The sequence below is a fragment of the Puma concolor genome, chromosome D3 (assembly GCF_028749965.1).
Source record: "Puma concolor isolate L17-30 chromosome D3, mPumCon1.1.hap2, whole genome shotgun sequence".
Lineage (NCBI taxonomy): Eukaryota > Metazoa > Chordata > Mammalia > Carnivora > Felidae > Puma > Puma concolor.
Genome location: NC_141678.1, coordinates 10146563 through 10171865, shown reverse-complemented (window position 1 = coordinate 10171865; position 25303 = coordinate 10146563). Strand labels below are relative to the sequence as shown.

The 25303-nt window shown below is 41.5% G+C and overlaps 1 protein-coding gene across 6 annotated transcripts in view; it reads left to right on the top strand.

Annotated features, from left to right (window-relative positions):
• The window catches only part of HECTD4 (HECT domain E3 ubiquitin protein ligase 4), a 190841-nt gene that overhangs the window by 41805 nt on the left and 123733 nt on the right, over nt 1-25303 (top strand). For all 6 annotated transcript variants that reach the window (XM_086681734.1, XM_086681732.1, XM_086681733.1 and 3 more), the window contains exons 2-4: nt 17212-17729; nt 22344-22433; nt 23449-23579. In XM_086681734.1, coding sequence (XP_086537860.1) covers nt 17212-17729; nt 22344-22433; nt 23449-23579 — 739 coding nt within the window. The remainder of the gene's footprint in view (nt 1-17211; nt 17730-22343; nt 22434-23448; nt 23580-25303) is intronic.

Below are 25303 nucleotides of genomic sequence, written 5' to 3'. Positions count from 1 at the left end.
ATTTCATTCTTTTTGATTGCGGAGTAATACTCCATTGTGTGTATGTATATGTGTATACACACACACACCACATCTTCTTTATCCATTCATCCAACGATGATCATTTGGGCTCTTTCCATACTTTGGCTATTGTTGATAGGGCTGCTATAAACATTGGGGTGCACACGTCCCTTCGAAACCGCACACCTGTATCCCTTGGATAAATACCTAGTAGTGCAATTGCTGGGTCGTAGGTAGTTCCAGTTTTATTTTTTTGAGGAACCTCCATACTGTTTTCCAGAGTGGCTGCACCAGCTTGCATTGCCACCAACAATGCAAAAGAGATCCTCTTTCTCCGCATCCTTGCCAACATCTGTTGTTGCCTGAGTCGTTAATGTTAGCCATTCTGACAGGTGTGAGGTGGTATCTCATTGTTTTGATTTGTATTTCCCTGATGATGAGTGATGTGGAGCATTTTTTCATGTTATCGGTTGGCCATCTGGATGTCTTCTTGGGAAAAGTCTCTTCATATCTTTTGCCTGTTTCTTCACTGGATTATTTGTTTTTTGGGTGTGGAGTTTGATAAGTTCTTTATAGATTTTTGGATACTAACCCTTTATCTGATATGTCATTTGCAAATCTCCCATTCTGTTGGTTGCCTTTTAGTTTTGTCTTTTTTTTTAAACGTTTGTTCATTTTTTAAAAAATTTTTTTAACATTTATTTGTTATTGAGAGACAGAGTGTGAGCAGGGGAGGGGCAGAGAGAGAGGGAGGCACAGAATCGGAACCAGGCTCCGGGCTCCGAACTGTCAGCACAGACCCCGACGCGGGGCTCGAACCCACGGACCGCGAGATCATGACCTGAGTCGAAGTCTGCCACTCAACCGACTGAGCCACCCAGGTGCCTGCCCTCGTTTGCTTTGTTTCTTAAATTCCACAGGAGTGAAATCATATGGTATTTGTCTTTCTCTGACTTGTTTGACTTAGCATTCTACTCTCTGGCTCCATTCATGTCCTTCCAAATGGCAGGATTTCATTCTTTTTTTTATGGCTGAGTAATACTCCTGTGTGTGTGTGTGTGTGTGTGTGTGTGTGTGTGTGTGTGTGTGTGTGTGTGTGTGTGTATACACACACCATATCTTCTTTTCTCGTTAATCAGTTAGTGGACCCTTCAGCTGCTTCCATAATTTGGCTCTTGCTAAATAATGCTGCTATAAACATAGGGGTATCCTTTTCAATTATCTTTGTATTCTTTGGATAAATACCCTGTACTGTGGTTGCTAGCTCATAGGGTATTTCTATTTTTAACTTTTTGAGGGACCTCCATACTGTGTTCCACGGTGGCTGTACCAGTTTGAATTCCTACTAGCAGTGCACAAGGGTTCCTTTTTCTCCACATCTTTGCTGACACCTGTTGTTGCTTGTGTTGATTTTTGGGCATTCTGACAGGTGTAAGGTGATGTCTCATTGTAGTTCTGTTTTGCATTTCCCTGACGGTTAAATGATAAGTATCTTTTCATGTGTGTGTTGGCCATCTGTATGTCTTCTTTGGAGAAATGTCTGTTCATGTCTACTGTCTGCTTTTGATTTTTTTAAAATTTTTAAGTTTTTAAATTTTTTAAATGTTTATTTTGGGGGGGGGTAGAGGCAGAGAGAAAGAGAGGGAGACAGAATCCAGAGCAGGCTCTGCACTTTCAGTGCAAAGCCTGACGTGGGGCTCGAACCCACAAACCGTGAGATTGTGATCTGAGCCAAAGCTGAACCAGCTAAGACACCCAGGTGCCCCTCTACTGTTCATTTTTTGTTTTTTGTTTTGGGGGGGTGTTTCATAAGCTCTTTGTATATATTTGTGTATTTGAGGTACTAATCCTTTATTGGATGTCATTTGCAAAAATCTTATTCCATAGGTTGCCTTTTAGTTCTGTTGATTGTTTTCTTCATTGTGCAGAGAAGCTTTATTTTGATGTAGTCCCAATAGTTTGTATTTGCTATAGAGAAGTTGCTACTGTCAATGACAAAGAAGTTACTGCCTGTGTTAGCTTCTAGGGTTTTATGGTATCCGGTCTCCCATCACATTTAGGTCTTTCATCCATTCTGAATTTATTTTTGTGTGTGACGTAAGAAAGTGTCCAGTTTCTTTCTTTTGAATGTTGCCGTCTAGTTTTCCCAACATCATTTGTTGAAGAGACTGTCTTTTTCCTTGGTATATTTCCTGCTTTGTCAAGGTGAATTGACCATATAGTGATGTGTTTATTTGGGCTTTTTCTATTCTGTTTCATTGACATGTATGTCTGTTTTTGTGCCAGCACCATACCATTTGGAATCCTACAGTTTTGTAATATAACTTAAAGTCAGGAATTGTGATGCCTCCAGGTTTTCTTTTTCAAGATTGCTTTGGATATTTGGGGTCTTTTGTCATTCCATACAAATTTTAGAATTGTTTGTTCTAGTTCTGTGAAAAATGATGTTGCTATTTTGATAGGAATTGAATTAAATGTATAGATTGCTTTGCATCGTAGACGCCTTTCAACAATACTTGCTCCTCAAATCCATGAGCATAGAATGTCTTTCTGTGACCTATCATTTTATTCATAAATACTTCAATATATATCTAAAAGATATATATTCAATATATGTCTAAGATATATGTGTGTGTGTGTATGTGTGTGTGTGTATATATATATATATATATATATATATATATATATATATATATATATATAAAAGACTCCTTTAAAAAATCCTAACATAATAGTATCTTTAAAAATTAACCATTCCTGGGGTGCCTGGGTGGCTCAGTTGGTTAAGCAACCGACTTCAGATCAGGTCATGATCTCACAGCTTGTGAGTTCGAGCCCCACGTCAGGCTCTGTACTGATAGCTCGGAGTCTGGAGCCTGCTTCAGATTCCGTGTCTCCCTCTCTCTCTGCCCCTCCCCTGCTCATGCTCTGTTTCTCTCTGTCTCAAAAAAAAAAAAAAAAAAAAAAAAAACCATTCCTTAAAATTACATAGGCAGTGTTCAAATTTCCATTTTTTAAAAATGTTTTTGAGAGGGAGAGAGAGGGACAGGATCCAAGCACGCTGTGCTGTGTGAGCACGGAGCCTGATGTGGGGCTCAAACTCCTGAACTGTAAGATCATGACCTCCGCTGAAGTCAGACCTTTAACCAACTGAGCCACCCAGGCACCCCTCCAATTGTCTTAGAATTGTTAATATTTTTTTAAAGGTTGTTTGAGGATCTAAATAAGACACACTGAGATATCTTTTAAACTGTTTCCTTTCTCCCCACCTCTGGCCTTCTGGTTTATTTGTTGACAAAATTTTGTTCTTCTAGAGCATGGTTTGATCAAATTCAAGTCTGATTGTTGTCTTTGTTTTTGTTTTTTTTTGTCTTTTTTTTTTTTTTTTTTGCAAGACTGCTTCTCAGGTGGTGGTGTATGTGTTTGTCAATAGGCATATGATGTCTGCTGCTTTTTTGTGATGTTTGCAGCTATTATTTTTTTTTTTAATTTTTTTTTTCAACGTTTATTTATTTTTGGGACAGAGAGAGACAGAGCATGAACGGGGGAGAGGCAGAGAGAGAGGGAGACACAGAATCGGAAACAGGCTCCAGGCTCTGAGCCATCAGCCCAGAGCCCGACGCGGGGCTCGAACTCACGGACCGCGAGATCGTGACCTGGCTGAAGTCGGACGCTTAACCGACTGTGCCACCCAGGCGCCCCTGTTTGCAGCTATTAAAGCCCTGTGCCTACATCTTTTAAATCGAGATCGCAAAATGGTGCCGGTCCGTCATACCTGCATACTTTGATTAGTCGTAACGCTTATGTAAAGGGAAGTTTTCTTTCCTCAACGGTTTGCTCATCTAGGTGTACGGTTCATATGAGAAAGGCAGGACACATGTTTGAATCTTTCCCTGTATTAACCACTTTTCAAAATGAGCTGGTTTACCAACATCCTCCAATGGTGATTTCTTTTTCATAATATAAGCTTGTGGGTTTAAATGTATTTGATGTGTTTGTCCGTTGGAGTTACTGTTTTTGACATAGCAAAACCGCTGTTTCACAAAACGTACTGTTTTTCCAAAGATAGGCGAATGACCAGTAAGCCCACGAGATGTTTAACATCGTTAACCGTCAGGGAAGGCAAATCAAAAGCACGTGAGTTACCATTTCACACCCACTTGGATGGCTGTAATCAAAAGACAGATAATAACAAGTGTTAGCAATGATGTGGAGAGACTGAAATCTTCATACATTGCTGCTGGAAATTTAAAAGGTGCAGCCACTTTGGAGAACAGTTGAGCGGTTCCTCCATAGGGTAAAAACAGTTACCATATGACTCCGTGGTTTTTCTGTTGGGTAAATAACCCCAAGGGATGAAAACCTACGTCCGCACAAAAACTTGAATGTTCATAGCAGCGTTATTCATAACCTCCCAAAAGTAGAACTCCAATCAATGAATGGATAAATACGATGTGATCTATCCATAGAATGAAATATTCAGTAAACCAGAATGAAGTGCTAATGTATGCTACAACATAGACAAATCTCAAAAACATAATGCTAAGTGACTTATGCAAAATACCACGCGTAGTAGCATTCCACTTACATTTAATGCGAAGAATATGTAAATCTAGACAGTAGGTTAGTGATGGCCGAGGCCTAAGTAAGATTTGGGGGAAGGGGAGAGATTGCTAATGGGTACCGAGTTTCTTTCGGAGGTGTTGGAAGGGTTCTAAAATTGTGCTAATGACTGTATGACTCTGAATATACTAAAAGCCATTGACTTTTGCACCTTAAGTGTATGAATTTTATGATGTGAATTATAAACCTTCTATAAAAAATTTTTAAAAATTACCCAGAATTACACAGAGCCTGCTTCTTCAGATGTAGGTTCCAGGGCACATCCTAGACTTCTTGAAATGGTCTTTGTAGGTGGATCCCAAGAAACTTTAAGATAAATTTTTTTAACGTTTTGAGAGCGAGAGACTGAGTGCAAGTGGGGGAGGGGCAGAGAGCAAGAGGGAGACACAGACTCTGGAACAGGCTCTAGGCTCTGAGCTGTCAGCACAGAGCCTGATGTGGGTCACAAACTCACGGACCGTGAGATCGTGACCTGAGCTGAAGTTGAACGCTTCACCGAGTCACCCAAGTGCCACCACCCATCCCCCAACCCCCAAGAATCTTTGTTTTAAGTATATCCAGGAATCGTGATCCACGCTCTTCAAATTATTATCCAAGTTCTTTGTTATGCTGTGCATCCCAGTAACTTCCTTTCTCTGCTGCCTCTGGAGCAGTAAAGTCTTCCTCTTCCACCTGACAGCCCTTCAGTTTTATGAACGCTGCTCCCCATTCCAACTCCTCCCTTGTAGGCCACGCATCCCTGCTTCCTTAACCATTTCTCATGACCTGATTGCCAGAGTAGTCCAATCACCCTCTTCTGGACCCCTACTAGTCTGTTAATGACCTCTTAAAATGAGGTGCCCTGAACTGAACGGGGTATTCCAGTTAAAGTTTGACCATTGCAGAATATAAATGAGATTATTACCTCCCTTGCTCCTGACCCTGGCATTCTACTAATGCATTTTAAGATTGCATTAGCATTTTAAAAACGGTGTTGGCTCAAATGAAGCACGTGTTTCATTCCATACCTCCCTTACCCCACCCCCAACACTCCCAGCTTTCATCTGGTCTGGTTTTTTCTTTCAGGGTAATCTGGAAAAATTCCCTTTCTTGGTGGTGATGTGGTCTAAAATAAGGGCATCCTAACAATTGTTCAGTAGTTGCAACCTTTCAGAATGCTCCCTGAACATTTGTTTCCATCTTAACTGTGTAAATGGAGGCAGGCGTTGCCCTCATTTTTAGAGATGCAGAAATACTGAGTTAAAGTAAAATCCCTAAGGGGAAATTGTCATTTGTGGAGTCTGGGCTGGAACCTGGATTCCCTAACAGTAGGAAATCTTGGCTGCCCATTGCTTTCACTGGTGGAGTTACACACACACACACACACACACACACACACACACACACACACCCATGGGTTCCATCCCCAGGTATTCTGAATTAATCTGACTGGATTGGGGCCCACTCATTAGTATTGTTTTGAAAGCTCTCATGGGGAGGCTTGATGGGGTGGCTCAGTTGAGCGGCCAACTTTGGCCCAGGTCGTGATCTCATGCATGACTCGTGAGTTCAAGCCCTATGTCGGGCTCTATACTGACAGCTCAGAGCCTGGAGCCTGCCTCAGATTCTCTCTCTCTCTCTCTCTCTCTCTGTCTCTCTCTCAAAAAAAAATTTTTTTTCTCGAAGCAATTTTAATGTGTGGCCAGGGTTGAGAACAACGACCCTAACTCGTATTCTGGTGTCCCCTCTTATCACACGTATTTTCTTCATCTGATGAAAAAGCTCTTATGTGGAAGAGGAAGAATTCTTTTCCATTTCTCCAGAAGGCAGACTTCTTTTTTTTTTTTTTTCTTTTTTCTTTTTTTTTTTTTTAATTTTTTTTTTTAACGTTTATTTTTGAGACAGAGACAGAGCATGAACGGGGGAGGGGCAGAGAAAGAGGGAGACACAGAACCGGAAGCAGGCTCCAGGCTCTGGGCCATCAGCCCAGAGCCCGACGCGGGGCTCGAACTCACGGACCGTGAGATCGTGACCTGAGCTGAAGTCGGACACTTAACCGACTGAGCCACCCAGGCGCCCCCAGAAGGCAGACTTCTAATCAGTCCAACCGAGCAAGGGTTACTCAGATGTACAGTGGGAATCAGATGTACCTCCTGAAAGAATTATTCTTGGAATTCATGTATCTTCTCGTTAATTTGGCAAATGTTTACGTGCCAGACACTGTGCTAAGCTCTGGTGATACAAATGTGAATAAGATCTGGTTTCCCCCTGGTGCGCCAGGTCGGCTCAGTAGGTTAAGCGGCCGACTCTAGGTTTCAGCTCAAGTCCTTCTCTCCTAGTTTGTGAGTTCGAGCCCTGCATTGGGCTTCGTGCTGAGAGCATGTCTCTCTTCCTCTCTCTGCTCCTTTCCCTCCCTCGCGTGTGTGTATGTGCACGTACACACTCTGTCAAAATAATAAAAACTTAAAAAAATTTTTTTCCCCTTTAGTACTCAGCTCGTTGAAAGAGAGAGACTGTAAATAACCCACATTATAGTCCTGTGGTGTTACACATATTGGAGTTACATAATTTCCTTTAATTTGATACATTTTTTATATTTAAGAACAGTGATTTTTTTTTTTTTTCCTCTTACTAAAATATATGCTGAGTGTTTGAATAGATCACAGTATGGTAGTCTTTAAGTAGGTGATGCAATCAGTTAACAAAGTTCATCTCTTCAGAGATCTTTTTCTTTAGTCCTAACAAACGAATCCTTGATCCATTCCTATTGAAACAGCAGATGCATTTTTCCTTCTAGCTTATAGCCGATCCTCTGATAGAGGTATGTACTAGACCTGGTGGACACACATGGAAGCTCATTCTGGAAAGGGGAAAAAAAAAGTAAGGAAATCCAGATTTTTTCAAAAGCAGGTGACCGAGCTGAATTTTGAAAGGTAGGACTTAGCCCGATGGGGTGAATATTCAGGCAACAAAAGCAGGCAGATGAAAAAAAAAAAAATAGGACCCTGGTCATGGGGAAATGACAAAAGATGAGGAGAAAATCGGGCAGGGCCAGGTCGAGAGAGAACTTTCATGCAAGAATTGGAACCATGATTCCTTAGATCCTGCATCCTCACCATTCTTTGTTGTTGTTTGTTTATTTAAGTTCTATCCCCAACATGGGGCTCAAACTCATGACCCTGAGATCAAGAGTTGCGTGCTCTTCTCACTGAGCCAGGCAGGCTCCCTGAATCTTCACAATTCTGATAATCGTGCCGTCAGCAGCAGGAGTGTGAAGATGTGGGAGAAATCACTGGAGCAAGTTCCACAGGGCTGATCCAAAGCCGAACAACCTGGAAACAAGGCAGGGCCCATTCTAGTTTTGTCACCAAGCTAGGGGCTTAAACTCCTAAATTAAAGCCTGCAACTTAATCATGTTATCCATTAAAGACCCTTTTTACAAATAGATGTTGAAAGAATTCGAACATGTGTATTTCTAGGACTGGATGGGGATATGCAGATTTGGGGTCTAATTTAATAAGTGATCCACTTTTGATTTAGGCTTTTGTATTAGAGCTAGAATTCCATCCTTCCATTCACAATTCATTTACTTGGTTCACTTGAGATCTTCTGTGAATTGCCATATGCAATTATGCAATTCAATTTGGCCATGATTGCCATCTTCATAATGTGAAAAACGGGAAAACTTACAGAAGGACTTAAAAATTCACCCTAACATTTGAGAGGGTTTCCGTATTCTATTGCCTTTCCTGAAAAGTTTTGTGTTGAGTTTGCAAGACCAGCCAGTTGATCTGCTTTGAAATAACAACCCAGGTATAAAGTCCTTTTTACGCTGACAGGTACATCTAATGAATTGGTTAATGTAGCCGATCAGGGAGTATAGTAATTCATCTGTTTGGAGCTTGAGTGATCCTGAGTTTCAGTGTATGTGCTGCCAAGGCAGGCATAGTCCTGAGTTTTAAGTATCCTTTCTTTTTGGAGAGTGAAAGGTTTTATTGTTTATTCATAGCTCCCAGTATCTGCAGTGTCTTCCCTGTCCCACGACTCAATCTTCCCTCCTAACCAGGAATCTAACCAGCCCCTACATTATTTGCTGCCAAAGTGCAACAGATGGAACTAGTCAGCTGATGTAAGGACTCTGTAGCCTGTGGTTTTCATGATTTTTTTTCTCAGATGTCCCCCAAATTTTAAATATATCACTCGTCACTATTTGTTTGACTACCAGTTATTTAAAAATAGCATTTGCTTTAGAAAAATCACCCCTGTAGTTATGATTGCTTAAATATGAACTCTTGAACTTATCACTGTTTTTTTTTGTTTGTTTGAATGTTTATTCTTGAGAGAAAGAGAGACCCAGAGATGGAGAGTGAGCGGGGGGAGGTGCAGAGAGGAGGACACAGAATCTGAAGCAGGCTCCAGGCTCTGAGCTGTCGGTACAGAGCCCGGTGTGCAGCTCAAACTCAAGGACTGCGAGATCGTGACCTGAGCTGAAGTTGGATCCTTAACTGACTGAGCCACCCAGGCACCCCTGTTTCTTTTTCTTTCTCTTTTTTTTTTCCCACTATTTTTTTTTAAACAGAGAAAACCCGTGTTTCTATTACCACAAATACTAATGACATTTTAAATTGAACAAGCGTGTTTTACATAGTCCTAATTATAGGGTATATATAATTAGTTTTTTTAATGTTTATTTTTGAGACAGATTGTGAGTGGGGGAGAGGCAGAGAGAAAGAGGGAGACAGACTCCGAAGTAGGCTCCAGGCTCCGAGCTGTCAGCACAGAGCCCAATGTGGGTCTTGAACTCCCGAACTGCAAGATCATGACCCAAGCCGAAGTCAGATGTTTAACCGACTGAGCCACCCAGGCGCCCCAGGGCATGTATAATTCTTATACCGCTTTTTGTTTGGTTTCAACTTTTTTTTAGTTACTACATAATATTCCATTGTCATATGTTATCTTTAAGTTTACTTACTTTGAGAGCAAGAGTGAAAGAGAGCAAGAGCATAGGCAGAGAGAGAATCCCAAGCAGGCTCCTCACCATCCACGCAGAGCCTAACATGGGGCTCAAGACCACAAACTATGAGATCATAACTTGAGCAGAAATCAAGAGTTGGATGCTCAAGCAACTGAGCCACCCAGGTGCCCCTAATATCATGTTTTAATTGAGCACTTTTTAAAATTTTTATTTTTATTTTATTTTTATCTTATTTTTATTTTATTTTTTAATTTTTTGTTAAGGTTTACTTTTGAGAGAGAGAGAGCGAGCATGAGAGGCAGAGAGGCAGAGAGAGAAGGAGACACAGAGCCCAAAGCAGGCTTCAGGCTCTGAGCTGTCAGCACAGAGCCCAATGCAGGGCTTGAACCCACGAACCGTGAGATCATGACCTGAGTCCAAGTCGGAGGCTTAACCGACTGAGCCACCCAGGCGCCCCATTAAATTTTTATTTTTCTAGTTTCATTTATTTTTAAGTAATCTGCACTCATTGTAGGGCTTCAACTCACAACCCTGAGATTGAGTTGCATGCGCCACCAACTGAGCAAGCCAGGTGCCCCCAATTTATTTTACTATGCTGGTTTGCTGAAGATTAATTCCTATTTTCTTTTTCTTTCTGATTTTATTCTTAAGTAATCTGTACACCCAATGTGGGACTCGAACTCCCAACACTGAAATCGAGTTGCATGCTGTACCGACTAAGCTAGCCAGCCAGCCACCCCTGAACACTGCCCTTTAGATGTTGAGATTGCTTCTGTTCTTTCCACTCAGATAAAACTGTAGTGAACATTTCTGTATATTTTATTTCTGGAATTTTTTTTTTTTTTAGGGTAAATTCTTAGAAATGAGATTACTTTATTTCTTTCAGAGGTAGGCTCTAATAGATCTTTTAATTTCTTGACCCTTTTAGAGACTTCCATCCCTATTCCAAACAGTGAAGTAGATGGATATTGATATTTACATTCAGGGGAATGCAGTAGTTCATGCCCTAATCTTTTCTATTATTGGTTTAGTTAATTTCTTTATATATAACATGCTCTACTACTTTAAAAGCCTCTCTGTGCTTTTTCTTACTACCACAATTACTTGAAATGCATGTTGGCATTTCATATTTTACATCATGGCTGGCAGGTGTATGTTCGTGTATTTTTCCATGTGGAAGATAGAAAGAAATTGGCTGAAGTGAGCAGATCCTCTATAACTGCTCTTAGGTCAAATACTGGAATTTTGTTCAAAGCTAGATTTGGCTGGCAAATTCTACCCTGTTGGGCTTTCTAGAATGATTGTTGTTTTAGCTTAAACTTGTGTGTGTCACCTATGATTTTTTAAAAAGTACTGTAAGGCTACAAGTCGCTTTGAAAGTCCTTCCTTTCGTTGGGTGACTTCATTATCACCAAAGTACAGTTAGTGACCCTTCCTTCTTGATGGGGATCTTCCCTGTGTCTTAAATAGCTTTCCCCCTTCTTAAAGAAAAAAGTATTCCTTTTCTAAGGACATTCTGGTCTTCGGTCTACTTCGAGCAGTTACTGAGAGCAGTGGTTTTATAGCAGGATCTGAGACCAATCATTTAATATTCATAAGTACCAGAATAGATCCTTCATAGCGGACTCACTAAAACTCCGAGGTATGAGGTCTTTGAGCTGATGTTTGGCCATGACCTTCAAACTTAGAATTCTGAAAAACAGCCATGTAGTGCACAGTTCTTAGTTTTTCTAAGGGGCCATTGGAATGGACAATGCTGAGTAGTCTAATGGATTTCTGAAAGCATAGTGTGCTTTAGATAATGCTAAATCAATAAACACAAGTCACTTAAGTGTGTATATTATATAATATTTGGTTAATTATAACTCAGATCCTTTCAGAATATTTGTCTTTCAAGTGGAATGCCAAAATATAACCGAAGTACTTATAAAAATAGAATCACAAAAAAGTGCAGAAGTATATTAGTTTTTTTTTTTTTTTCAGCTAGTCTTAATATTTGGAGTTAGGTATAGATTCTGTCATATTTTATGAACCATGAAATATCACATTTTAGAACCTCTTATGTTTAAGATTGATAATAAAAAATAGCTGAATTTAATGTTCCTAAGCTCTTTGATTCTTGAGTAATAAAAGCCTGTATTGAATCTTTAACAGTTACTTCATATAACTTAAGGAGATGATCAGTGTACCATAAGTAAAAACGTATGTAGAAGACATGTATTCTATATCAAAGAGTTGTATTCAGCGGAAATTACAAAACAATATTGGAAAGGCTTGTAAAAACGCAACAAAACTTGTTTTAGATGTTCATAGCTGGAAAGACAAATTTAAAGTTTTGTGATTTTCTTTTCTTTTTTTTTTTTTTTAACAACATTGAAAAATACCTTGGTCTTTGGTGGTTGATTTTATTTCATTCTTTTTACATTTATTTCTTTTGTGAGAGCGTGTGTGTGCGCAAGCCAGGGAGGGGCAGAGAGAGAATCCTCAGCAGGCTCCACACTGTTGGCACAGATCCCAACTTGTGTGTGGCTCAGTCTCACACACAATGAGATCATGACTTGAGCGGAAATCAAGAGTAGGGCACTTAATCAACTGAGCCACCTAAGTGCCCCTCATTGTTAATATTGGAGGTTGGTTACTGACTTTTGAGTTGATATCCTTAAAGGAAAAAAAAAACAAAAGGGCAGTCTACCTTCCTTGGATATGATTACAGCTTCAAGGTAGATGGTTGCCCTTGAAATAACAAGCACCTTTAAAAAAATGATATCTTTCTGCTGTGTGAAAAATAAAAGGGTGATTTATGTTTGAATCCAGACAAAAGGTAGAAAAACAGTTTGTGACTTGATGGTAAGACCTTTAATCATTATTTGTTTGATCCTGTTGTATTAAAAACTAAGGGGGCTCCTGGGTGGCTCAGTCAGTTGAGCGTCCGACTTCAGCTCAGGTCATGATCTCACGGCTCGTGGGTTTGAGCCCTGCATCAGGCTCTGTGCTGACCGCTTGCTCAGAGTCTGGAAGCTGCTTCAGATTCTGTGTTTCCTTCTCTCTCTGCTCTTCCCCCGCTCGCGCTCTGTCTCACTGTCTCTCAAAAATAAATGTAAAAAAATTTTTTTAAACTAAAAACTAACTAAAAATGGCCCTAGTTCTTAATTTTAACGTGACCTGCAATATAGCTTTACCCAGTAAAACCTAGTTAAATACAGATCTAACCTGGTTGGAATTTTTTTCCTTTTGTTTAAAAATTTATCGTACAGTGAAATTGACCTTTTCAGAAGGTATACTGTTGTATGAATTTTAACACATGTGTAGATTCACATCACAACCACCACCAGGATACAGAACCCTTTGTTCATTCCAAAAAACTTCTTCATACCATTCCTACATAATCATAATCTGACTGTTCCCCCTAACCTCTGGCAATCCCTGAGCTCTTCTCCATCATGATAGTTCTATTTTTTTTCCCGGAAAGTCATGTAAATGGAATCAAACCGATGCGACCTTTTGAAATTGGCTGCTTGTACTCAACAAAATGCCATCGAGATTCATTGAAGTTGTGTGTATCCGTTTTTATTGCTAAGTCATTGGTTGAAATTTTATTGTTTACTTATTTAACTTTTAAAATTTATATCCAAGTTTAGTTAGCATACAGTGCAACAGTGATTTCAGGAGTAGGTTCCTTAATGCCCCTTACCCATTTAGCCCATTCCCCCCTCCCACAATCCCTCCAGTAACCCTCTGTTTGTTCTCCCTATAGGAGTCTCTTCTGTTTTGTCCCCCTCCCTGTTTTTGTTATTTGTGTTCCCCTTCCCTTATGTTCATCTGTTTGGTCTCTTAAAGTCCTCCTATGAGTGAAGTCATATGATATTTGTTTTTCTCTAATTTTGCTTAGCATAATACCCTCTAGTTCCATCTATATAGTTGCAAATGGCAAGATTTCATTCTTTTTGATTACCTAGTAATACTACACACACACACTCACACACACACCCCACATCTTCTTTATCCAATCATCCATCAATGGACATTTGGGCTCTTTCCATACTTTGGCTATTGTCGATAGTGCTGCTATAAACATTGGGATGCAAATGTCCCTTCAAAACAGCACAACTGTATCCCTCGGATAAATACCTAGTAGTGCAATTGCTGGGTCATAGGGTAGTTCTATTTTTAATTTTTTTTGAGGAACCTCCATACTGTTTTCCAGAGTGGCTGCACCAGTTTGCATTCCCACCAGCAGTGCAAAAGAGATCCTTTTTCTCTGCATTCTCACCAACATCTGTTGTTGCCTGAGTTGTTAATGTTAGCCATTCTGACAGGTGTGAGGTGGTATCTCATTGTGGTTTTGATTTGTATTTCCCGGATGATGAGTGATGTGGAACATTTTTTCATGTGTCAGTTGGCCATCTGGATGTCTTCTGTGGAGAAGTGTCTATTCATGTTTTTTGCCCATTTCTTCACTGGATTGATTGTTTTTTGTGTGTTGAGTTTGGTAAGTTCTTTATAGGTTTTGGATACTAAACCTGTATCTGACCTGTTGTTTGCAAATATGTTCTCCCATTCCATGGGTTGCTGATTGTTTACTTTGCTGTGCAGAAGCTTTTTATTTTGATGAGTTCATTTGCTTTTGTTTCCCTTGCTTCCAGACACATATTGAGTAAGAAGTTGCTGCGGCCGAGGTCAAAGAGGTTTTTGCCTGCTTTCTCCTCGAGGATTTTGATGGCTTTCTGTTTTACATTGAGGTCTTTCATCCATTTTCAGTTTATTTTTGTGTATGGTGTAAGACAGTGGTCCAGGTTCATTTTTCTGCATGTTCCTCTCCAGCTTTCCCAGATCCATTTGCTGAAGAGACGGTCTTTATTCCTTTGGATATTCTTTGCCGTTTTGTCAAAGATGGGTTGGCCATATGTTTGTGGGTCCATTTCTGGGTTCTCTGCTGTTCCGTTGATCTGAGTGTCTGCTTTTGTGCCATGAAACTTTATTTTTTTTTAATATATTTTTTTTAAGTTTGAGAGTGTGAGCAAGCGAGCAAAGCAGGGCGGGGGGGGGGGAGGGGAGGGAGGAGAGAGAGAGACAGACTCCCAAGCAGGCTCTACACTGTCAGCACAGAGCCCAGTGTGGGGTTAGAACTCACACGTCGTGAAATCATGACCTGAGCCAAAACCAAGAGTGGGATGCTTTGCCAACTGAGCTACCCAGGTGCTCCTGTTGGTTGAAATTGGCTGGCACTGAAGTTCAAATTGCTTACTTTTTTTTTTTTTAACTATGAACTGTTTTCAGATACACGAAATACATTTTTTGAATTGGAATTTGGTTTTTATTTATAAGTAGGCTCCACACCCAACATGGGGCTTGAACCCACAACCCTGAGATCAAATCACATGCTCTATTGACTGAGCCAGCCAGGCACCCTGGAATATGTCTTTTTAAACTGAACATTTTTTTCACTTCAGTGACTTGCATGTATGGCTAAGCAAGGCAGATACAGGGTTTACATTGTTCTGGAAGTTCTTGTTGTTTTATTGGGTTATTTTGAAGGGAAAAATTTGAGGTAGTAAAATTATTTTGCAGGTTTCTGAGAGAAATAAAGTGAACTATATAACCTTTTAAAATGACAAATTTTTTTTTTTTTTTTTTTTGCTTTTATTTCAAACCTCTTCCCACCCTTTTTTGGTCTACTGAGAAACAGATTCCTCTGGCCCCTGATATTGTTTTAATGTGTTTGCTCCTAGAGTGTCCTCCGTTGTTGCTTACAGTAGTTTGTTCATTTTTTTAGTTTTTGTCTTTTCAAAACTTTTTAAAATTTTATTTTATTTTTAATTTACATCCAAATTAGTTAGCATATAGTGCAACAATGATTTCAGGAGTAGGTTCCTTAATGCCCCTTACCCATTTCTTACCCTTAGCCCATCCCCCCTCTCACAACCCCTCCAGTAACCCTCAGTTTGTTCTCCATATTTGAGTCTCTTCTGTTTTGTCCCCCTTCCTGTTTTTATGATTTTTGTTTCCCTTCCCTTATGTTCATCTGTTTTGTCTCTTAAAGTCCTCATTTGAGTGAAGTCATGACTTTTGTCTTTCTCTGACTAATTTCACTTAGCATAATACCCTCCAGTTCCATCCACATAGTTGCAAATGGCAAGATTTCATTCTTTTTGATTGCCGAGTAATATTCTGTGTGTGTGTGTGTGTGTGTGTGTGTGTGTGTGTAATATGTATACTACATCTTCTTGATCCACTCATCCATTGATGGACATTTGGGCTCTTTCCATACTTTGGCTATTGTTGACAGTGCTGCTATAAACATGGGGGTGCATGTGTCCCTTCGAAACAGCACACCTGTATCCCGTGGATAAATGCCTAGTAGTGCAATTGCTGTGTCACAGGGTAGTTCTATTTTTATTTTTTTGAGGAACCTCCATACTGTTTTCCAGAGTGTCTGCACCAGCTTGCATTCCCACAGTAGTTTGTTCATTTTAACCTAGTTGAATTTATATGTGCAAACTTTTGGCATCACCAAGTTTAATTCATTTATTTTTAAAAGTTTATTTGAAAGTGAGCACATGTGTGCGTGCAAGCCTGAGAGGGGCAAGGGTGGGGGAGAAAGTGAGAGTGAGAATCCCAAGTAGTCTTAGCACCATCAGTGCTCGGATATCATAAGATCTTGACCTGAGCTGAAATGGAGTTGGTTGCTCAACCAAATGAGCCACCCAGCAGGCCCTAATTCTATTCTTTTAAAAAAAAATTTAATGTGTATTTACTTTTGAGAGAGAGAGAGAGAGAGAGAGAGAGAGAGAGACACACACACACACAGAGTGTGAGCAAGGGGAGGGGCAGAGGGAGGGAGACACAATCCGAAGCAGGCTCCAGGCTCTGAGCTGTCAGCACAGAGCCTGACGCGGGGCTCTAACTCACAAACTGAGATCATGACCTGAGCCTAAGTCCGACGCTTAATTGACTGAGCCCCCTCCCCCCCCCCCCCCATAATTCTCTATCTTGATAGCTGGTTCCTTCCTTGATTGAGGATTTAGTGGTTTTATTTCCCTAGTTGCTGAAGATCTAGAGAAGCTCTCCTGGTAATTGTAGGTTTTGGCAAGAAACTAGTAGTGATTCCTCTGTTCGTATAAATCTGAATAAATCTATACCATGTCATCGATTGAAATAATGGATTAACAGTAGTAAAAATGGAGTGTTCTTCAAAATCAAAGAACCATAAACTATCAATTATTGACTAGGTATATTCGATTTTGAAGGTAAAACTTTGTTCTTTTCATGTATAATCCACCTGGTAAGTGGAGTCAGACTTACATGATAACTCGAGCATTTAATTAAGATTTGTACCTCCATTTTCTAGAGCAAAGTAACTTCTGAATTCCACCCTTCACTATTTTTATGATTTGGGCTCTTTCAGTTAGGTCTGATATTACTTTTAATTGGAGCACTAGCAGAAACGCCACAAGGAGAAAAATCTCCATCAGCAACTACCTGGCTTTATGGCACATATTTTCACATTTGGCCGCAGTTACGATGATTTACGTGGACTGTTTTTAGACACCATTGGCTAGACTTGCTTCCGCAGGTGAAAGCGGTGGTGAAAACCATGCACACGAACTTCTTTGTTTGTTTGTTTCCTCCCTTAGATTTTAACATTTGAGACCAAGAACCCGACGGAATTAGCCGAACGTTTGCGCTCTGTGTGTGGCAATCAGAGCAACGCCTACGCCCGCCTGCTGGAATACCGCCTGAACGCCTTGCGAGGACTGTGGAATGCCCAGCGCCAGCTGGCCTTGGAGGAACAGCACGAGAGAGAGAGTTCGGGTGACGAAGAGACCCTGGCCCTGCTCAAACGCCAGGGCTTGCTGCAGCAACCCGAGCAGGCGCCCTTCACGTCTCGGATGGGGCTCCTGCTGGTCTTCCCCCTCATTCAGTCCCAGAGCAGAACGGACCCCTCCCTCTGTAACATAACTGCCGAGGTGCTATTGAACTGCCTTCGCGACTGCCAGCCTTTGAGCCTGACCAAGGAGCCCGCCGACTGTCTCAATGGCATCGAAACTCTGCTGTGCTCCTGGCTGGAGGACGCTCCCGACACGGGCCGACACGTCCCACATAAGCAAAAGGAAAATGCTGCTGCCGCTCTGGTGGCGTTAGCATGTGCCAGGTAAGGGCAGTCAGACGTACCGCCTGCTGACGTGCTGCCGGGGGTGGGGCGTGAGTAAGAGGGCAGGCCCGTTTGATGAAGTCGTCGCGTCCAGGAGGCCTTCTTGGTTGGCAGCATTGGATTCCCCAGCCTTGACCGCGCAGAAGATGCCTTCACCGAAACTTGGCACCAGGAACCCCCAGCTGGAGGCTAAAGCTCCAGTTTTTGCTGTCTGCTCTCCCGTGATAAAGCTGAAACCGCTTAAAATGGAGAGCCAACCCTTGCGGTTATCTACTCGCCCCTTGGATGATGAGCGTTTTCGGAGCAGTAGTTAGTGGGGGTGGCGTATCTGTATCTCTCCTGGGAGGACGGTCAGAAAACTTGTGCTTTCAATTTTTTTTCCACGGGTGTCTCTAAGGAGCGTGTCGGCAAGTGAGTGGGTTATTATCTGGACTCAGTCCCACAGATTTGGTCACAAGTTCTGTTTCTGGACCCTGATGCTTCCGTTAGTTTAATGGAAAGATCTCTCTGTATATGTCCAGATTTAATAGCGTGCCATCCTTTGTGTGTAAGCTGATGTTACTGATTTCGTATCAATAGGAAATGTGCTCAGAGTGACTTTTCCAGGAGAGGATTTCCACGTTGTCCTGCCCGATAACTGTATGTTCATTCGCACATATTTGTGAGAAAAAGGTCCACTGCCCTTACTTCTAAGCTAGTTGTCTAGAGACCTGTTAGGGACCACGGTCTGACAGATTAGTGTCACTAATTAATGTCACACTAATCTGTCCCTCTTCAGAATTTTCTTTGAGTTCTTTTTTCTCTTTATCTTCTTTTTTTCTAATGTCTATTTTTGAGAGCGAGCACAAGCAGGAGAGGGGCAGAGAGGGAGACACAAAATCTGAAGCAGGCTGCAGGCTCTGAGCTGTCAGCATGGAGCCCGATGTGGGATTTGAATTCACAAGCTATAAGATCATGACCTGAGCTTCATGAAGTCAAACACTTAAGTGAGTCACCCAGGAACACCCCCCTCCCCTTTGTTTTTTCTTTTCTTTTCCTTTTTTTTTTTTTTTTTTTTTTTTTTAAAGCAAAGTGTATGTGGGAAAATTCTTCTTGGAGGATTGTGAAGTTCTTAGCTATAAGACTTCTTTCCCTGTTTTTATGGTTTCAGAGTTGACCTTCAGATGGTTGACTATCAAGCTGTTTTTTTTTTTGTTTTTTTTTTTTTAATTTTTTTTTCAATGTTTATTTATTTTTGGGACAGAGAGAGACAGAGCATGAACGGGGGAGGGGCAGAGAGAGAGGGAGACACAGAATCGGAAACAGGCTCCAGGCTCTGAGCCATCAGCCCAGAGCCTGACGCGGGGCTCGAACTCACGGACCGCGAGATCGTGACCTGGCTGAAGTCGGACGCTTAACCGACTGCGCCACCCAGGCGCCCCTCAAGCTATTTTTTAAGGCAAGATGGCACCAGTATTTGTCAGTTTCTTTGCCCTGAGCAAAGTGTCTTAGCCTAGTTTCAGATCCCTGAAGACTGTAGATTGTGGAAATCCTGACATGAGCTTAATTCTGGAGACATTACTGGGTGGTACCGAAATAAGTTCCCCTGGAAAGGCTTTATATTGGATTGATCTGTATTTTACAAGCCCTAAATAGATTTATTATTAATACAAAAATCTCATTTAGAGAAAATATGCTTTTAGGTAGAACTGTCTTAAGGCAGATTTAGAATGTTAGGAATAATCATCAGCTCTTGAATTTTAAACATTTTTTTGTAGTTATTGAACATAGGATCATAAACTTTACTTTTTGTGCCCACATTCAATCTGCTAGTTATTGGAATTGCTTCATGTGCTTGAGTTTCCAAATTCCACTCAGAAATGTTGAAATGAGTGTTTTTAGTTTCCTCTTGGTGTTGTTGTTGTTGTTGTTTTTTTTTTTTTTGAGAGAGGGCACAAGTGAGTGAGGGGCAGAGAGAAAGAATCCCATAAGAGACAGAAGTGGGGCTCACTGGGGGTTCGTGTTTTACCCAAAGCAGGGTTCAGACTCACAAACTGTGTGATCATGACCTGAGCCGAAGTCAGATGCTTAACGACCAAGGCACCTAGGCATCCTTGTGTTGTTTTTAAAGATTGTTCCTACATTGTCTTGCCAATATTGCCCTCCGCCCTGGACTGTATTTACCTCAGAAGTCCTAAGCTTTTCAGTTGGGTTATCTACTTTAATGAAGTTATTAGGGACCTAATTGAACTTCTGAGATTGATGCTTTCAAAGACCAAATATTTTCATATTTTGAAGATGTTTATTCGTTCAGCCAACTAACATTTATTGAACACCTTTGCCAGGAACCTTGCTAGGTTTTAGGAACATAGTGACTCATGGTTTCATACCTTGCAGTTGAATGGACTCCGGGCGATTCACCTTGTAAATAATTATTGCTCACTTTCCGTGTGCAGGGTGCCCTTCTAGGCAGTGGGGATCCAGCAGTGAGCAAGATCATTGGTGCCTGAAACTGCAAAGTTGCCATGCATAAGATCACTTCAGAGAGGGCTGCTCATTTGTAGGAAGACCTAGCAGGATATTTTGCTACAGAATGACTAAGTGGAGGTGGGACAGCATTTGTTGGAGCCCAGGGAAGGCCTTACTGAAGTGGAGCAGAGGCCGGGAAGATGACAAAGAGCCAGCCAGTGACCGAGTGTCGTGGTCAAGAAAAGCAGCAAGTGCCACAACTCGGGTGCTCTTTCTGTGCTTGGTGTAGTCGAGGGGACAGCAAGGTAACCAGCTGGAAGGCAGTGGGAGAGAAAAGGGACAGGAGAGGAGCTTGGCAGGGCTCAGATCCTGGAGGAGCTTAGGAACCAGGGAACCAGTGACTGTGTGGCAGGTAACTATACCTTACAGTTGGTTTCATGGCCTTAAATGTTCCAGTGTGCTTTTGCCCCTTTATTTCAACCTTGTTGCACCCCAGGGACGTCTCCCTGTTGGAGAAATGAAGAAGCAAAAGTCCATAGGAATTAAGTGACAGGTTTGAGATGGGGCAGCTGGTGAGTGGCCGGACTCCCAGCTTGAGCATTTAGACCCTGTCTGCTGCCTTCCCTCTTTATATTGTATTGCTCTTTGGTTTTGATTCTTTGAACACCAGAGGTAGTGAAAGGGATGCTTAAGAGGAGGACTTTAAGCCTACTCGGTCTAGTGTCCGGTATCCTGTTTCTTTTAGGGTTGAGGTATAGGCTACCCAGCAATTAAAGCCTTGGCTAAGAGAATAAGGCAGCGATCCGAAGTCAGCCTATCTGATACAGGTGATCATTTCGTTCAGGAAATGTTCTGTGGTGATTTATACTTAGGATCTGGCCAGGTAAGTCCCATGCATCTTAAAAGCACCTTCTTTTAGATCCTGCTGACCATATTCTAGATTTCCCAGAGTCTTGAGTCTTGGGAACCAAAAGGAAATTGGGTAGTGGTGAGCTCTGTGAGTATTACAATCACGTACTTCACAGCAAGGGAAGCAGAAGCAACACCTCTGAGAACAAAATCTTAATTGTTTGAGGCCTGGCTGGCTCAGTTGGTAGAGCCTGTGACTCTTGATGTCAGGGTCATGAGTTTGAGCCCCATGTTGGAGGCAGAGGTTACTTAATAAAAAAAAATTAAAAATTACTGGAATGTATTCCTCTTCAGTCATATTTAATGTGATGGGGTTTGGGGAGAGTTATGTAAAATGGATAAACTTAAAGATCTTTAAAAACTAAGCTTGGAGGTGTCTGGGTGGCTTGGTTGGTTAAGCGCTTGACTCTCGATTTCTGCTCTAGTCGTGGTCTCCTGGCTCATGAGATTGAACCCAGCTTTGGGCTAACAGTGTGGAGCCTGCTTGGGATCCTCTCTCCCTCCCTCTCTCTGCCTCTCCCTAGCTCCTGTTTCTCTCTCTCTCTCTCTCTCTCTCTCTCTCTCTCTCTCTCTCTCTCTCAAAATAAATGAATGAAGTTAAAATAAAAAATAAATAAATAATCTAACAGTATTTCCAAGCTTAGTTTTTGTTTTATTTTTTATTTTTTATTTTTTTTTTTCAACATTTATTTATTTTTGGGACAGAGAGAGACAGAGCATGAACAGGGGAGGGGCAGAGAGAGAGGGAGACACAGAATCGGAAACAGGCTCCAGGCTCTGAGCCATCAGCCCAGAGCCCGACGCGGGGCTCGAACTCACGGACTGCGAGATCGTGACCTGGCTGAAGTCAGACACTTAACCGACTGCGCCACCCAGGCGCCCCATAGATTATTTATTAAATGTAACTGCCTTCTGTAAAATCTCTCTCCTAGGCTAGAGAAGGACTTGATGAAATGGTGTCCAAGCGTAATCGCCACATGTTCTTTGTGTTTGAGCCTTCTGTTTTGAACTTTTGTGTTGGGGGGAACTCGTTTACAGATGCAAGGAGAACATCCTAATTGGCATAATTGGTGCCGCTCATAAAACTTTTTGTATGAGTCAGTGGTGATCTGTACGAATCAAGTATATTTTGTACAATACGTCTTCTGATTGGTGGAAACAGATAGACCCCTTCTGGAACCTTCTCACGTGGCTAATAAAATCAACCTTCTTATTTGACTTAGCAGTTGTGACGATTTTCCTTCCTTTTATTTTTAGGGGATCATTGAAGACTTTTGTCCATACGGTCCATCTGTTACAGAAACAGACTGATCTGGGGTCCCTGCCTGTAGCCGATGTACTGTATAGGTAAGTTGTCACTTCGGATCCTTATCTTCTTCCTCCATGAGGGAGATTTGTACATAGTCTAACAGGTAGAGAGCTAAACTGCTTAATTAGTGATTCATATTTTAAAATAAGAATATTATCCTATTCATCTTAAGAATTCTGTCTCCTCTTTCCTTTTTTGAAAGTGTTCCTAGAGCGTGTTGTTTAGTTTCTATTTTGTTTTTTTAAAATGTAATCGCTTATAGTGAATTTTTATTATAGATTTTAAGATCTGTGAAAGTGTAAAGAAGAAACTGAAAATCATTTATAAGCTCATTACCCAAAGATAACCATTCCTAATGTTTTAGTGTATGTGCCTCCCAATCCTTACCCTAACTACCCCCCTACATATATATAAAACCTATACATTTTATACACAACTGTACTTAAAAAAAATTTTTTTAAATAAACATTTACTGCTTATTTTTGAGAGAGTGAGAGAGAGATAGTGGGAGTGGAGAAGGGGGAGAGAGAGAGGGAGATGCAGAATCCGAAGTAGGCTCCAGGCTCCAAGCTATCAGCACAGAGCCCAACGCGGGGCTCAAATCCACGAGTCACGAGATCATAACCTGAGCTGCAGTTGGACGCTTAACCATCTGAGCCACCCAGGTGCCCCAGTGTTTATTTTTGATAGAACACAAGGTGGGGAGGAGAAGAAAGACAGGGAGACCCAGAATCTGAAGCAGGCTCTAGGCTCTGAGCTGTCCGCACAGAGCCCGACGCGCGGCTTGAACCCACAGACCATGATGAGATCATGATCTGAGCTGAAGTCGGTTGCCCAACTGACTGAATCACCCAGGCGCCCCTATACACAGCTGTACTTTTATTATGTTTCTGTAAGCATGGATTTGTAATTTTTAAATTTAAAAACATGACTGTTTTTTCCAGATATGTATTTGTTCAAAACTAGTTATCTGCTCTTTGAGATGACTTTCATTTTCTTGCTGAAATGGATAGTTTCCTTGTCTTCATGATTCTCCCATCTCCCCGTTTTTAGGCTGTTGCTTTTGGAAGGGGGGCCTGGCTCCCCCTCCTGTTTGCTCGGTGGCAAACACATAGTATCGTGGGGGTATGAAGACATGTTGCCTGCACCAGATAGTAGCACCGGCTCCAGTTCTGAAAACAAAGGTAACGTAGGGGTTTTGATCCTGTGACTGAAGTTAAGATGTGAAAAGAATGGCCTTGGATCATTGTGGCAAACGATTTGGGTAGAACTCTGTTCTCTTAACTAAAAGCGCTAGGATCCTATACAGTGAGTTCTTTGTCTGCTTTATCAGTAAAAGTGTAAAAGCTGATGCTCAGGGAGGTAAGAAAATGGATAGGTTTTACTATCGCAAGGGAAAGGGATCATCCATACGCTTTAGCCAAGGAGCCATGAATTACTGCAGTGGACTCCTGGGTATTTGAGTTTGAGCCTGGGAGCCTTAAGTTAAATTTTTATGTCCATGAACAGAAGGTCAGATCTTGCTGCCTAAGCCTGATGCTGTTTCTTTTAGTAACTTATTATGTGTGTGTGGTTGAACCCTCTGTCCTAAAAGGGGCGGGATTGGGGGGAGACAAGATTGTTCAAAGGAGCATGGATTAAGTCTCTCCTTTAACAAAATGGGCTGGATTAAAATGTTTTTACACTTTCAGAAGTTTTCCATATCAGTTTATTGTGATCTCCGTGAAAATGGCAGAACTTCTCTTAATTGACCTTCACTTACCTGACTTGTTGGATGAAGGTGGCCTCTCCGTTTGTGTGGTAGAAGTAGTGAGCGGTGCCCTGGCACCCCAGGCAGGCTGCTTCTAGCCTCCTCCTGTGGAGGTGCAGGCTCACCAAGAGTCTGTCTACCTTGCTCCCAAACCTGTTAGTTGTTGTAGCTGGTATTCTGTCATTAAACAACGTTATGTAACCGATGAAATAGGAATTTAAGACGCCCCAGGAAATTGTTTCTAAGACCTTCAGTTGTCTTCTGGAAAGACTCAAAGTGAATCTCTAAGAAATTGGAGATTACTTGCATTTCTCACCCTTGATGGGGAAACTTCCTGGACAGCCTTAAGGGCATGGGATGCAGTCTGAGAGGCAGGCCACCGCTGCACCTCTCATCCTGGGGCCCGTGTCTTTTCGTGTCCACTGTTGCTTCCAAATAGTCATGTGAGCTGGTAAAAGGAACCAATGGTAAAATGGATCTGATGCAACTAGAGTCAACAGGAGAAGCAAAGAGCCTGTAAAACCCAAGAAGTTCTTAAACATTGTAGGCTGAAATTTACATCTTCAAATGAAACCCGAACCCCTTTATTTTCTCCCTTTACTTCTTTTAGTATCTACCTTGGGGTAGTTTCTTACGGGGGATGATGGTGTTAAACCGGTCTGCTTGGTTTCCACTCCCTTGTACTTTTAGTTTTGCTTCCACCTAGAGAATATTTTTCTTAGAATTTAAAAAGTAACCTTATTTTTAATATGGAAACATCTAACAGATATAGAAGTTGAGAGGATGCTTTAGTCAACCCCTGGCACTCCTCACTTGGCTTCAACAAGTATCAACTCGGGGCCAATCTTCTCTGTCACTTTCACTCCCACCCCTTGTCAGACTCCTCAGAAGGCCCTAGGCCTCTATCTAAAGAGGAACGAATAAATGGATCTTTATAGGTTCCAAGTTAAAATACTTAAGGAAAGAAAATATTTTAAAAACGATTACTCACTTTAACGGTCTTTTGAAGAACCTAATAGTTACAAATTGTAGTTGTCTGGGATTCGTAGACTGAATTCTTAAGATAACAGCATATTCGTTACTAAATATGAGGGCTGTGGTGTTGGATTTCCTTTAATAGGACAGGTAGTAGACAAACTTCACCATGGTGAAATGGTG